The sequence below is a fragment of the Cebus imitator genome, unplaced genomic scaffold (genome assembly GCF_001604975.1).
Source record: "Cebus imitator isolate Cc_AM_T3 unplaced genomic scaffold, Cebus_imitator-1.0 Scaffold261, whole genome shotgun sequence".
Lineage (NCBI taxonomy): Eukaryota > Metazoa > Chordata > Mammalia > Primates > Cebidae > Cebus > Cebus imitator.
In genome coordinates, this window is record NW_016107576.1 from 2,347,627 (window position 1) to 2,364,211 (window position 16,585).

Sequence of the window (16,585 nt, forward strand, 5' to 3'; positions counted from 1 at the left end):
AGAAAAATGTGAAATGAAATACAGAAATCACAACATTCACACACACACACAAAAACTTTTAATGTATCGGAGACCTAAATATAAAAAAGGAAACTAGAAGAAATCAGAAGAAAACATAGGTGATTTCTTTAAAATCTTGATATAGGAAAAGATTATTTGATGATGACTCAAAATCCAAATTCCCTAAAAGATTGACAATTTGGTTATGTAAAATTGTAAAGCTGTTTCATGTCAGAAAACACTACAAACAAAGTCAAAAGATTGGCCAGGCGTGGTGGCTCACACCTGTAATCCCAGCACTTTGGGAGGCCGAGGCGGGTGGATCACCTGAGGTTGGGAGTTCGAGATCAGCCTGACCAACATGGAGAAACCCTGTCTCTACTAAAAATACAAAATTAGCCAGGCATGGTGGTACATGCCTATAATCCCAGCTATGCAGGAGTCTGAGGGAGGAGAATCGCTTGAATCTAGGAGATGAAGGTTGTGGTGAGCTGAGATTGCACCATTGCACCCTAGCCTAGGCAACAAGAGCGAAACTCCATCTTGGGAAAAAAATACTTGCAATCATTATCAAAGTTAAAAGGCTGATTTCCCTAACATACAAACAACTCTTAAACATTTAGAGTAAAATGATCAAATGCCTAGTAGAAAAATGGGCAAAAAACACAGACATTTTGCACTAAAGATTATAAAACAGTCATCAAACATAAAGAGATGTTCAGTCTCACTCATGGTGAGAGAAGTGTCATAATTAGAGAAATGTTGATAGGAATGCAATTCTTTTGAAGAGGAATTTGGCAATATCTAACAATGTCTTCTTTTGACCTAGCAATCCAATTCTAGCAATTCACCATGAAGATGCACCTCCAACTGTACAGAAATACATAAGCGCAAGTTTATTCATTGCAGCAGTGTTTATAATTTCAAAATGCTGGAAATAAACTAAATTTCCATATGTAGGAGAATGACTGAATAAACTATGATACATCCACACAATGAAGTACTATGTAGCTACAAAATTACATAAAGAAGAGCTCCATGAATTGATATGCTATGATTTCCAGGATATATTTTTAAGTGAAATAAGCAGAGTACAAAAAAGTATCTATAGTATGTAATCTTTTATGTAATAAAAAGTGTAAGGAAATGCACATACGTCTGTCCCTTAAACAACCAAAACATACACATATACACAACACACGAGAAAGATTAACCAGAAACTACTGAGATTGGATAACTCAGCGGGTAGGTGAGAACACTGAAAAATAATAAGAGGATGAGGAAAAGTAGGGAGGGTAGTACACTTATCTAACTTTGTCCTATATAGGTTTGCCTTGCAGAATGATTTCTCCAACTTTTCTAGAAGAAAATATACACTTAAAATTATTTTTAATATAAGTACACTTTTAATATGAGTTTCCTTACATGGTTTTAAAGGAAGAAGTATGAATTATTTTTCTACACCTTGTAGTTATCCATGAACAAACTCAGCTTTACCACCAATTACACTATTTCAAAGTGGTAACAGTGGCAGCTACTGAGGAAGGCTTAGCCCCTGATTTTAGTCGTGTAGAATTTAACCTAATTACTCAGTGGAAATAATAATTATTAATAAATACAATTGCAAGATATTTTATGACTATACAATGTTGTCAACATATATAATCAGTTCACTGTGCTAACTTGGATTATTTTTTCTGTCTGTGAGACTATCTTCTAACTTACCTGCCCTTCTCCTACTCTTATCTCAGGCTCCTACCTATGCTCTGAGTACTATAAAACTTCTGTTTTTGAATCACATTCACCTTGTACTGTAAAGGCAATCCAGCTCTCCTTCTCTGCTCCAGCTCCTATGCAAATTAAATGTTAATGAAAAAAATTCACAGCAAAGCGTATTAGTGTCTTTCTTTTACCACTTTGTTTTGAAAAAACATTCATAGAATGTGTCCTGCTATGCTGCAGTAAATGGTAGTAATAATTTTCTCAGGTTGCCAAAATAGAATCAGACGATAATTTCCATGCAGAAAACAAGGAGAATGTTTTGACTTCTGTGATCTTGTACCTTACAGGTTTGAAACACTTGCATTCTGTTAGATAAAGTTTCTGCTGCCATAAAGAACAGAAAAATAAGATGTGGTTCTTTATTATTTCTGTTAATCACCTATGGAGCAACCCCCAGTGATTCTGATTCAGCATTTCTGGGATTGGCCCTGGGCATCTGTACTTTTTTTCTTTTTAATAGAGATGAAGCTGCACTATGTTGCCCCGGGCTGGTCTTGAACTCCTGGGTTCAAACAATATTCTCACTGTAGCCTCCCAAAGTGCTGGGATTACAAGCATAAGCCAGCATGCCCAGCCTTAAAAAAAAATTCTGCAGGTGATAGTGATGCCCAGTTAAGGTTGAAAAATCACTATTCTATAGCTGGCATGGTTTTATTATAAAAAACTAAAATTACTGTTCATTCAAATAAGTTCTTTAATCTTACAACCCCAGTGTAAGATACCACCAAGGTGTGCTTTGATAAGTAAAATAATCTCCTTCAATCATCTCCCTACTTTCAGCATTGTTTCTACCCACAGTCTTAGGTTCACACAGCAGCCAGAGTAACCTCTGAAAAGCATAAATCATGTCAGATCACGCCACTGCCCTATTTAAAGCTTCTCATGGCTTCCTGCTGCACTTAGAAACAAATCCAAACTTCTCAATACCCTCTATGAGGGCATACATGATATACCCGTGTCTACTTTTCCAACTTCATTGTATACCACTTTCCTCTTCATTCATTCTGCTCACTCCAGTTACACCGGTGTTCTTTCTGATCTTGAAGTGGCCAGGGTTTTCTGCCTTGGGTCTAGACAATTTGTCCCGCCTTCAATTATGGTGGTGGTGATGGTGGCAGCTAACACATATTGAGTGTTTCATGTTAACTACATGCTGAAGTGTTTTATACATATTAATGTGAGTAAGAAAACAATTTTATGAGGTTGGTACTATCGTTATTTCTGTTTTACAGATGAGAAAAGGCCCAGGGAGTTGAAGTAATTTGCTCAAGGTACTGAGACTAAATCCTCAATTCTCATTCAGGAGATGTTAACCCCAAAATTCTGTAATTTTGGGATACTAACTTAAACCTTTTATCACCTACTTACTAACAAAAGTTAGCATTTTGGCCCCTAATAAAATTACTTTTACTGCACTGAAAAATGGAAATGACTTAATACAATGAATTGCTACCCTCCTTTTGAATAATTAATATGTTGTAATCCAAGAGAGAGAAGAATCATATCACTGATCATGTGTCATCCCTTTGGTCAGTAGGAAGTTTGTGTTCAAATCTGAAATCTCCTTACAACAAAATGTACAGAGCTTTGTGGCTGTATTTCAGGCACAAGCCTCTTATATTTCAAACTAACCAAAAATTGGGCTGGGCATGGTGGCTCACACCTGTAATCCCAGCATTTTGGGAGGTCAAGGCAGGCGGATCACCTGAAGTCAGAAGTTTGAGACCAGCTTAGCCAACATGGCAAAATCCCATCTCTACTAAAAATACAAAAATTAATTGGGTGTGGTGGCAGGCACCTGTAATCCCAGCTACTTGGGAGGCTGAGGCAGGAGAATCGCTTGAGCCTGGGAGGCAGAGGTTGCAGTGAGTCGAGATGGTACCACGGCACTCCATCATGGGTGACAGAGTGAGATTATGTCTCAAAAAGAAGGCTTACCCAAAAATTACTGTAACCAACAACTCAGAAATTATTTTATTATTCTGCAGTCACTTTCTCACTTCCTTTTCACAGAACTACTCTACCTCCTTTCTCCTGCACAGTCCCTTTACTCTTGAGATTTAGTCTCAAAACTAAGAAAACAGACTATCCTATTTGACCTCTTTAAACTTCTTTTTAAACAAATCCATACAATTATGCTGTTAGAAAAAAAAAAAAAAAAAAAAAAAAAAACCTCATTTATTTTGTACCTTCCCTGCTTTCAAGAGAAATGCATTTATATCTACATTTTTCTGTAAATGTTGTTTCGGGTGCAACACTCAAGTTTTTATAGTGATTTGTTTTCATTCACTTCTAAATATTTTCTAATTTCCATTATGATGTTTCTTCTCTCCAGACCATAAGTTACTTATGAATGTATTTTTTCAGTTTCCAAAATTTGTTTTACTGTATTTTTATTATCAACTTAAAACTTAACTGCACTGTAGACAAGGAATGTAGTCTTCTAGGGGTGAGTTTCCAGGTGAAGTATTTTTAAACTTTGTTTTAATTCATCTATTACTTTGCTTCATATAATACCTCTATGCAGATGATTATACAAATATATGTATGTTTAGTCTACTTTTCTCAGCTTTAGGCCTACAGTTTTAAGACGCTTGTCGTAACTTTCTGTATCTCCTAAAGGCCTTTCAAACCTAAAAGATTCAAAGCCGAAACATTTCTGCCACCCTGAATCTCCTCCTTCTCCTCCTCCTCTTCCTCTTTTATTTTCTATTTTTGGAATGATGATTCACATTCTACCCAACTTTTCAAGCAAGAAATGTTAAAATTGCCTTTTATTCCTCTCCTTCACAATTGGAATGAGCTAAACTGAATGTTTTATGTGTGGTGAATTACATTTCCTAATTTTCTCTTTAAGCTTTCCTCTCTACTGTCATGGGACCTCATCATCAATTCCCCACTCTGCTGCACTATCCTTCTAAATACCTTTAGTTCATATCCTTGGCACCCCTCCCCACCTCCTTCTCTTTTATCCTTCACCCTGCTGCCTTGCCTAAAGCACAAGGCTGATAATTCCATTCTCTTCCTTAAATATCTTTGGTTAATACATACTGGATAAAGTCTAAATTTAGCATAATGCGTAAGACCCTTTACCTGAGAAAATTCATCCACTATGCAAGCAGAAACCTTTCAGGCTTGATTTACTGCTAAATATACTATAAAAATTCTTGGACCTGCAAGTTTAATAAAAGCCTAATGTTGAGAAGGATTTGGATAAAAGTGTTGTCTCATATATAGTTGCTTATGTATTATACTTTTATGATCAAGAAAAAGTTATGCTCCTTGGATTAGGCCCCATTTCCCAAAAGAATCTAGCATCAGTTCTTGAGAGTACAGGTTACATTTTTAGTCCCATGAAAAAAGTTAACACATGTGAAGAGGAAGAATGGGTACTGTGAAAAGACTGGGGCTCAGGACCTTATATTAGTGATGCTGAAATCAAAGGTAATGAGACAATGTTTTCAGTGTTGATGGATATTATAAAATTTTAAAGGGAAGAAAGAAATGAAGAAGCATCTTTGGAAGACCAAGTAGTAAGTCAAAACATGGCTCACGCATCCTTTAACCAAGCTTTATGAGAAAGACGAAAAATGACGCAAAACCATGCTGGTAGCAAGGAGGCAACACAGCCCGTTCTAGGGTACGTACCATCTGTAACTGTGGTAATAATAGGGCAATTCAGTCATAATAATAACCTTTAAAAATAATGAAAATTAAAATAGATTCTGTATCCTCAGTATGACAAGCCAGTAAATACTATTCATTCCAGGAAAGCTTTCATTAAAAATGATTAAAAATTCTACGCTTATATGGAGAAGCTTATACTCATCTGAAGTTTTAATTACTCAATTTCCTTCTTATCAGAATGCTGACTTTGATATACTACTGTATTTTACTTCCAGTTACCTCTCTATTGATAAAACTAGGTACAATGTAGATTTGAAGGCTTTTTTTTCTTTTTTTTTTTTTGAGACGGGGTCTTGCTTTCTCACCCAGGCTGAAGTGCAGTGGTGCCACCCCAGGCTCAAGTGATCCTCCCACTTCAGCCTCCCGAGTAGCTGGGACTACAGGTGTGAGCCACCATGCCTGGCTAATTTAAAAAAATTTTTTTGTAGCAACAGGGTCTTACTAAGTTGCTAGGGCTGGTCTAGAACTCCCAGACTCAAGGCAATCCTCTCACGTCAGCCTCCCAACGTGCTGGGATTGCACCATGCCCAGCCTGCTTTTTAGGTTTTTAAATTATCAATACCAAATGTGTTTTTAAATCACACAGTATGTAAGAATAGGCATTTTCTAAAGAAATCAGCCAACCCCAAAGGACAGCTGCGAAGTAAGAAGTAGATCTTATGGTTTACAAAGAGAGGGAGAAAGCATCAGTACCGTAGTAGTCTGAGAAACTCTGCCTACTACTCTGACACTATGACATTATTGCTATAACTTATTTATTCTGATGCCAAATTTAATTTCTCTGCTTTCTGCTGAATCTATGACTCCGAATTAAATATGTATGTACACTGATATGTGTGTGCCTGTGTGTGTGTGGACACACACAGGTACATGCATATCAATATAGGCATATATTTTTGAAGCTAGATTGAGTTTCAAAAGTTTCATCTCCATGTAGCATATCGTTGACTCACAGTTCTTATTTATAGTATGATTTTTAAAAATCCAAATGGTTCATCTCAGAAGCTTATGTTCTACGTAGAATTTTAGGAAGGAAAGCCACTCTATAGCAACCATTAAAAATTTTAAAGAATATACAAACAAATTTGATATATGTACTATAGGCTTAATTGTATTTATTTTAGAATGCTCTATGAGATTTAAATGATATATGGAGATAGTAATAATGGGAAACATTTTACATTAATAATTCAGTGGAGTTTCTGTCCTGAAATTTGGTTGCAAGCCTCAAGTACTTGTTATTAATAGCTATGCAGAACAAATAAATCAGCTGTGATCCTAATCAGTGTGAAAATATGGCTAATGCATTTTCTGTTTCCTTAGGATCCCTGTTGCGTACCTTGTGACATAACAGAAAACATTTAGTCCAAACTATTTACACAGATATAAACTTTAAAGATGATCTTCCTCAATGTTTTACCAAACAAGTTTAAGTTCCACCATTTTGTTTCAAATTTATTATCTTTCCACCAATATTTTACCTCTGGTCCTGGAGGTCCAGATGGTCCTTGGAGTCCTGGGTCACCTGTTTGGCCCTAAAATGTGGGAGGAGGATCAAAGTACAAACATTAACTTAATAAACACAATTAAAAAAGAAACAGGCATATGGTAAGTAAACAGCAGTCATCATATTATTACATGAAACAAGGTTGTAATGATGTTTTAGAAACAATTTGTAACCACCATTACTGTAAAACTTTTTAAATAAGATGTTTATGGGTTTAACATACATTCACTCTTAAGTGTTAGTGATATAAACACATTAATGAGCCAAGTGCTCAAATCAAGAAAAAAATGTCTGTGTTTAATGTGTTTTTCACAGAGATAAGACAATAAAGCTGGACTCAACAAGATAGGGAATTCTAGATGAGAAATGCTTTTATAAACAACTATAGTCCTAGGGCTGTCTCAGAAAATTCCTTTCCCCTTTGATACTATATATTGTAGGTAGCCTGAATTAGTCATGAAGACTCACCTGGATGGAAATCCTTGTTGATTAGTTTCTCTAAGCCTCAAGTTTTCTCATCAATAAAATAGAAATAACAAAAGTACTAACATTCTCAAAGAGTCATTGGAGAGTTAAATTAGGTAATCTATGTAAAGTGCTAAACACAGTACCTAACATATGAAGTACTCATTAAATGTCAATGAATTTTACAACCATTAATCCTCTTCTTCAAACCTTGCTGCTTTCCTGGCTCATACATAGAGTTCCTAGACAGTCTGCATCCTTTAATTGAAGTTTTGAGGATTCAGTTTCCATATCTCTGAAGTTAGTTTCTGACATTCATGATAAAGATGTGAAATCAGGGTTAAAGGAGAAAGTGACAGGGGAGAGAAGTAGGTATAAAGCCTGAAACTAGAGAAGGATGGCAACGCTCTCAAGAGATGAAAGTATGCAACAGGGAGGTTAGTAGTCTGATGATACTCATTTTCATAAGAAAAACTATTGAATTCATTATTTCTGTAACATTAATTTTCTATATGAACTTCAAATTTAATTTAAATAGGCCTCAGATCACCTAAACTTGCAAGTTACAATATGGGATTGCCCATTTTCCAAAACTTAAAGCAGTTTCCTATAGGCACTTTATCCATTCTCAGTGCTGAGGTACCTGGACATAAAACAGGACACAATACAACTACTGCAATCAAATCTAGAGAAAGGCAGTGAAATATTATTGAAAGGCTCATTTAAGTTTCCCTTTCCAAATAAACAAAAACAAAATCTGTGATCCGTCAGAATCAGTATACTGAACTTCAGCATACTGAAGTTCTTACAATGACAAACATCTAAAGAAAGAGATAGAAATGGGGCGGGGGCTCTCATTGGAGCCCTCTAGTGGCAAAATCCAACCACAAAGCTAAATTTCTAAGCAGTGAGGATAAAATACCCTAGGGCTTTGTTTTCAGAAAAGCTGATTGACAATCAGATATTTTAAAACAGAAATCATGTAATGATTTTATTTGTTCTTTAGAATTATTCTTTGTTTTATAAAATTTCAATTGCAAATTTCCTGTGAATGTCAATTTTCCTTTATGAAAGCTGACGTTTTAAGTAACTTTTAGATAATTGACTAACATTAAGTAAACCTCTACAAATGATAAAAGCCTCTAGCTAAAAAGTGGATAGAACAAAAAAACTGTGTTTGTTTTCTCTAGCTCAAGGAAAGAGTATTTAATAACAACTTCAGAATGGTAGTTTTCTCTATTTTTTTTTTTTAAAGACTTGTAGAGCAAAAGCTTCCCTATTCCAGACTTGTAACAACTTTCCAAATCAGGATATTCCTTCTTATATCTTGAAAATGTTATTTCATGTTACAACTTAGATCCACTTGGAAACAATATCAGTTAGAACACCAACCTCTTAGGTAACAGAAAATCAAAAGTAGGATCTATTAAATAGGGAAGACATCCTTGTGATGTTGGCATTCTTTCCATGACAGTGAACAAATATTTTAGATAGGTATTAACTTATATAATTGAGGGTGGAAGTTTGTTTTTTAATATAATAACTGATTCTGTACAAGTAACTTTTCATCAAACAGATGTCTCCTTCCATAACAAGGAAAGGTTTCCTGGTCAAATATCTACAGTTTTTCTATTAATAACATATAGAGCCAGGTGCAGTGGCTCATGCTCTAACCCCACACTCTGGGAGGCTGAGGTGAAAGGATAGCTTAGGCCAGGAGTTTGAGACTAGTCTGGGCTACAAAACAAAACCCAGTTTCTTAAAAAATACATATATTTAAAATTAGCTTAGCATGGTGGTGGGCACCTATAGTCCTTGCTACTTGAGAGGCTCAGGTGAAAGGACCACTTGAGCCCAAGAATTGGAGACTTCAATGAGCTTTGATGGCACCATTACACTCTATCCTCAGCAACAGAGGGAGGCCCTATCTCTAAAAACGTTTCTTTAATTAAACAAAGATACAAACAAGTAATAAATACAACAAGAGACTAAAGACAAGTCCATCTCACTAATTTTACTTCATAAATGCCTACCTTATCTTCAGCCCAAAGTTTTCAAAAGTTTGATAAAACAAATAAAAAATAATTATCTCCCTACTTAAGTAATCCCTGCTGACATTAATTTTCTTTATTAGAATAGTACCGAAGGGTGTAAAATGAGTAAGTAAAAGCCTCACTCTCACTATCTCTTGCTCCCTGCCCTAAAAGAACATAAATAGCATTTATTGTGACTTCTTTCAGGAAAAAAATATTAAGGGTTTTAAGATAATGTGTTAAAATAGGCTCTCTGCCTTTTTCTTTAGCTTACACTAGAGGAATAGTAATAGGTACTATTTCTATAAGAGAAAAGCATCATAATCACAGGACTATAAGGAACCTTAAACATGATATGGCCTAACTTTCACTTTAAACATGAGAAACTGATACCATGGTGGTTAAATGCTCAAGGTCATAGCTGGCAGGTTAAGTGCCAGAGCTGGGACCAGAAATCCAGGTGTTGTCTCTCAAACCAGTGATTTTTCTACTCCCATAAACGTGTTATAAACATAAATTTAATCAAAGAGTAAGGAACACTAAAATGGTTTGCCTTGTTTAAGTAAAATGATTGACTCTAGTTTTCTCAAAAAAATTAGTTGTAAAGCACAAAAGAATACTTATATAATTTACTAGTTAATAGTGTCCTTAGAGCATGTATTGTATCATCTCATATTATTATTATCAAGGGCTAGAAAATTGTAACATTATAAAAAATGAAGACGTAAAAAGTTAGGGTCTTATTTTGCCAATCACTGAAAATATCAAAATGTCTTTATATGATTTAGAACCAACCTTGAAAAATAGAAGTTGTTTTTTAGCTTCTTGATCTGTTCTCCTGATCCAATTTATGCATTCTGGAGCTTCTAAGACTCAAAGGTATGAGGGAGAGTGCATGGCTTACTAGTTAAGCCCTTATGGCAATAAACCGAGGACACGAAAACTAGTATAAGCAAAGGTCACCACTAACATTTCGTCAAATAGATGCCAAAAATTGTTCTTTGGGTTAAATAATTCCTAAAAGATGTATATAGAATGCTGTCACTGTTAGAAGTCACAAAGAATAGGGTAAAGTTCTATAATTTAATATTGCTTCCTGAGATAAAAAATATTAACAATCCTGAGCTGGAAGGGTAGAGTTAGAGGGAACATAATAAACTGCTCAGGAAAACCACACTCTTATTTTTAAATGTATATTTTAAGGTGACATTAATAAATTATAATCCTATATCTATTTTTTCTATGTATAATCATCTTCACCTTTTTCATAGAGTTGAATCCTATATCTATTTTGTTTTTCTATCTATAATCACCTTTACCTTCATGGAGTTGTAATCAATATTAAAATCCTAAAACCATCTTAAAATATTAAACCCTAAAACAGTATGGCACAGTAGCTGAAAGCATGGGATCCGACATACCTGATTGCCTAGGTTTTTCTGAATGGTCACCTACTAAGTAGATGGCCATTCAGGAGACCTTAGGCATTTTCTAACACTGTGTCTCAATTTTCTTAATATATAAAATAGGAATAATAATAGTACCAACTTCATAGGATTGTTGTGAGGATTAATTTAGATGTATAGTCTTTAGAATACTGCCTGGTATTGTGTAGATAGTAAATGTTAGCAACAATAGTTATGATTTTTAATATTCAGATATATATTTAAAAGATACCTTATATTGCTGTTAACATAAAACTCAAAAAATTATAAATCTAAAATTACTTAATAATTAAAGCTATTAAAATCACTTTATTTAAATATTTAAATCATTTTCTTTAATAGCTTTAATAATTAATTTTAGATTTATAATTTTTTGAGTTTTATGTTAACAGCACTATGAGGTATCTTTTTCTTTCGTCTAATTGATGTCAAAAGGTTAGGGAAAAAAAAGCATTTAGAATATTTGGGTCCACAAGAGAGTGCAAACACGCTGCCTTTTCTTCAGACTGTTTCCTTAAAAAAACTGATCTTTCAAAAAGTTAAGTATTATGTAAGATGCTTTATATTTTCTGGATTAAAACCCTATTGTTTAATTTAAATATTGTCTATAATAGATTATTCGGGAGAATAGTAAGACCAAGATCTTTAGAACTCGTAGAAACTTGGCTTTGGCCTGTTGTTGGGAGTAGAGGGAAGTACAAAAGTCTATGGAATGTCAACTGAAAACCTGAGATTTTCTGTGTTGTAAAACTGAGGAGACAAATGCAAAGTCAGTAGGCTTATACCCTACTTAGATCAACAGTGTCAAGACTCACGCCACAGCATGCACTCTGTCAATCGGAAAGGACAGCGCAAAAGCTCAAACCTACTGAAGGTCCTGGCTTTCCTCTCATCCCTGGTGGTCCTGGCAAACCAACAGCACCCTAAAACAAGAGAATAATAGAGAGAAGAGGAAGTTATTATACCACAAAAGGCAGATATACCACTATTTGCAAACTGCCAAAAATATTCATGGAAATGTGCTAAAACATTGAGAAAAAAGTTTCAAACAAGAACTTGAAACCATATTGATGCCATATTCTAACAAAATACATAGATAAAATAATGAGCACTTCTTTCTTTTGAATTTATACTTTTTCATATTTACATAAAATTAATGGTATAAACGTTACCTTATCTCCAGGATACCCTGGTTCTCCTAGCTCTCCTGCAGTGCCTTGTTCACCCTAGAAAGCACAATTTTATGCAAAGATACTTATGTATCACAAACATGGCAATATTGTAGGAAAGCAAATATTCATTATAGAAGAATAATTTCTCTATTTTTCCTACTTTTGAGGAAAATTAATATAATTGATACCACAAATTAGACCCCACCAATAAAAACAAAATATTTCATAAATTGTGTTGACTCAAAAGCAAAAGACAAATGTCATAAAAATTATTTTTATGATAATATTAATATTTAAATCACCTTATCACCTTTGATTCCAGGTAGTCCTTTATTCCCTGAAAGGCCCTATAAAAAAAGGTGACATTCTGTGATACCAAAGAGATATTAAAGGGAAATATCCATTATAAAAATAGGACCATACCACTGGGCCAGGAATTCCAGGAGGTCCAATTGGTCCCACAGGGCCAACACTGCCCTGAAAAGAAGTAAGAAAGAAATGCATCATTAAACATTCATTAGGATTAGAAAGAAAATGTGGCAGAATTAATAAATTAATGAACCCAAACCAGTCATCTCTCTAAGCTCCTACACGTGCCGTGTTCTTCAACAACTTATTTTCCTCTCCGCATTTATAAATCATACCAATCTTTCAAGCTTTAGTGAAGTCCATCATTTTTTCTGAAACTTTTTCATATTTGTCTAGTCCACAGATTCTTTCCTCCTTTCAGCTCCTATAATACTGTCCATGACATTCATCTTGCAATATTTCTCCAACTAGATGACATCTTTAAAAAGTATTTTAGTGCCATGCTCCCAGGAAGTAATTAACAGATACTTCATTTGATTGTCTTCGAGTTTTAAATTCACCCACTTATTCAGCAAATATTGATTGAGCAGTTACTATATGTCAGACATCCTGATTTGATTTTATGATTTCAAATTTGCAGAATGAGAAAATTTATCATAACTTTAGGGATAAACTCAGAGGCAAACAAAATGCTCTACTCTTCTGGGCTTATCTTATTTATTCGTAATTTAATATTTACTAAGCACAATATGTACCAGATACTGTTGAAGAAAAAAAGAGGAAAAAAGACATAATCTGTAGCATCAAGGTTCTCAATTGAATCTCTAATTCCTCAAAAACATTACCACTATTATCTCCTGCAAGCAAGAGACTTAGAAAAAACTCCTGCAATATATCATCTTAGAAGACAAAGGGCAATAGCAACATAAGGGTATGAAAGAAAAATTTGAAAAAAAAAAGGCACTTCTTGGTGGTTTAGGATCAGGTATAATTTCTGTGTCATTGAGGTCTCATTTTCCTTCTTTCTCTCACTACCTTTCTTTGCCTGGCTTCTGTATCACTATACTGGAAATGTAAGTTAGTCCACACTTTTCTTTTTAGTTTCCAAATGTTAAGGAACTCTTTTTTTTTTTTTTTTTTTTTGACGCAGAGTTTCGCTCTTGTTGCCCAGGCTGGAGTGCAATGGCGCGATCTCGGCTCACCGCAACCTCCGCCTCCTGGGATCAGGCAATTCTCCTGCCTCAGCCTCCCGAGTAGCTGGGATTACAGGCACGCGCCACCATGCCCAGCTAATTTTTTGTATTTTTAGTAGAGACGGGGTTTCACCATGTTGACCAGGATGGTCTCGATCTCTTGACCTCGTGATCCACCCGCCTCGGCCTCCCACAGTGCTGGGATTACAGGCGTGAGCCACCGCGCCCGGCAAGGAACTCTTAAGGTTGCATTTGTCTAATGCCAAAAATGATGCCCCTTGTAGTTAGAATTCTGATTTCTTAGGATAGCATCCTAGGCCCTCTCTATCAGGCTTCCATCAATCTTTTCAGTTTCCTTTCCTTTCATTGTCCTCATTTCCCTTCCCCTTTACTTCTCCCTCCCCCAGATCCTACATTCTGGCTGCAGTGGACTGCCTTCCATTTTCTGAATGTGCTCTCTCTTACCAAATCCTCAGAACTTTTGATGAGACAGTTACCAGTTCTAGAATGCCCTTCCACTACACTACTTAGTATAAGGCTCTGTACTTTTTTTTTCTTTCGTACTGGTCTGTGCATTTTGTGACAGTGGAATCATGTTTCATCCTTTTTTTAATTTCTCAGACCCAACATAATAACTGGCACATAATAGTTATGAAATAAAGTGTAGAATGAATACTGAAGGGATTAATTTGAAATGGCGATTTCTAGAGCTCGATATTCTAACATAACAGCATTTCTAATAGTCTACATTTATAATACAAATTTCAGAATGGAAAATATGACATCCTACAGATGAGTCTTAAAGTCTGTGAAATATAGCTAAGATAAATTATTTCCAGCATGTTTAATCCTGAAATATATGACACTGTTAGAGGCAAAGGGTAATACTTTCCAACTTAATAGATATGTAATATTAATACATCATGCTTGTAATTTCAAATTATGTCAATAGGAAAAGTTATGTTTATAATTACAGTAGCTCATTTGTTCCAAGTTCATAGCTTTAAACTTATGATAGGTTAGAAAAAAAAAATCTCTGTTTGGAAATTACGCAAAAAGTAATCCAATTAGGTATGGAAAGAAGTATCTTACGAACACACAGAAAATCTTTCTTTACATCCTGTTTTTTTTAATAGATAATATTCTTAACCTTTTTCAGTAAGTATATTACTGGCATCTTCAGATGAATGTACTTTATATGTATGATATCTTATTTTTACTTTTCAGTGACTCAACAAGAAAAATCACATAATAGTAAGTATTAGCATATATAAAAATAAAGAACTATAAAGTAAAATTGCATACTACAGAATTGAAATTTCCAAGAAACAGCATGTCACATATTGAGTGGAAATCCTAGTTCTGAGAAACTATAGCTTTCTGAAAGTAATTCAGTTCTCAGTTCTATAAAGGTAACCTGAAAGTCCTTCAGCATACCAACTCATCTTCCATGAGAACGTGGAACAGACAGAAGAAATACTTTCGTGCAAGGGAACTTTGTTGAGGGTGTTTGGGATATAGCATCAGAGACAGAGGAGCCTCCCACACAGTTCCTCTGAGAACTTTTGAGTTAAGGAAATAGATCCAAAGAAAAGTAATTTTATTAAAAAGAGCAATCACTGGCCAATTAAGGGTTCATATGAGTATACTGTAGAAAGAACTGTGAGTTCTACCTGGTGCTTTTTACTCACACCCATCATACTCACACGTGATATGCACTGTCACTAATCTAGGAAAGCAGATGACAATGATGACCAACTGTATGGAAGGAAATAATTTAGATAAAGCAATATCATCTCTTAGCAGAAACTATATCTGCTAGAAAGGAACAACTGAGAGATAAAGCAGAGGCTGCTGCTCTGGGCAAGCAGACAAGCTGTTTACTATGAAATATAAAGATTCTTCATAATCTTTCCTGGTTACTTTCAAAATCTCAGCTCCTTCCATTCTGCTCCCAATCCCCTACTTCTTATGCTACAATCCCATTACTCCTCTTTCCATTCCAAAATATTTGTTTTCCCCTTATCTTCTTTGTATTTGAACACAGCATTTTTTTCTATCTAAAGAACCCTTTCCCCAACCCCAATTCATATACAATCTTCAAGATAGAGCCCCAAAAACATCTCCTTTGTGAAGCCTACTCTGACTTTCTAAGATAACACAAATTGTTCCTTTTTTAGTGGTTTTACATTTAGTCCATTATAGCAGTAATCACAGTATATGACACTACTTATTTTTCCTTCTATGCCATTAAATTGTAATGTTGCCAAAAATAAGAATCTTAACTTATTCATATTATTAGGCCTAGCAGCTAGTTCAGCTATTTAGTAGGTCCTCACATTGTTTTATTTTTAAAAAGTAATGAGTGTAAAATGGAAGTAACAATAAGTGCTTTATCTACTTTACAACTCATTGAGGAGCACATAAGATACGTATGTGAATCTACTTTGAAAAGTAGAAAGGATCATCAATATCAATTTAGAACAGATGAAGATTACAAAGATGACTCTTAGTATCTGATATGGCTTGGCTGTGTCCCCACCCAAAATCTCAACTGAATTGTAGTCTCCATAATCCCCATGTGTCAAAGGCAGGACCAGGTGGATATAATCAGATCATGGGGGAGGATTCCTTCATGCTGTTCTCGTGATAGTGAGTGAGGCTCACAAGGTATGGTGGTTTTATAAGCTGCTGGCATTTCCTCAGCTTGCACTCACTCTGTCTTGCCACCCTCTGAAGAAGGTGCCTTCCACCATGACTGTAAGTTTCCTGAGGTCTCCCCAGCAATGCAGAACTGTGAGTCAATTAAACCTCTTTCCTTTATAAATTAACCAGTCTTGGGTATTTCTTCATAATGGTATGAGAACGGACTAACAAAGTAAATTAGTGCTGCAGAGAATGGGTGCTACTTAAAGAAAACTGAAAATGTGGAAGTGGCTTTGGAACTGGGTAACAGGCAGAGATTGGAAGAGTTTGGAGGGCTCATAAGAAG

The 16,585-nt window shown here is 35.1% G+C and overlaps 1 protein-coding gene across 5 annotated transcripts in view; it reads right to left on the reverse strand.

The window, feature by feature from the left end:
- COL24A1 (collagen type XXIV alpha 1 chain) overlaps positions 1–16,585 on the reverse strand; it is a 376,867-nt gene that overhangs the window by 232,378 nt on the left and 127,904 nt on the right. For all 5 annotated transcript variants that reach the window (XR_005195651.1, XM_017499851.2, XM_037728289.1 and 2 more), the window contains 5 exons: positions 12,515–12,568; positions 12,394–12,438; positions 12,092–12,145; positions 11,789–11,842; positions 6,951–7,004 (listed from right to left, as the gene is read on the reverse strand). Coding sequence is in view for 4 of the 5 variants with exons in the window: in XM_017499851.2 (XP_017355340.1) it covers positions 6,951–7,004; positions 11,789–11,842; positions 12,092–12,145; positions 12,394–12,438; positions 12,515–12,568 (261 nt within the window). In the remaining variant the exon portion in view is untranslated. The remainder of the gene's footprint in view (positions 1–6,950; positions 7,005–11,788; positions 11,843–12,091; positions 12,146–12,393; positions 12,439–12,514; positions 12,569–16,585) is intronic.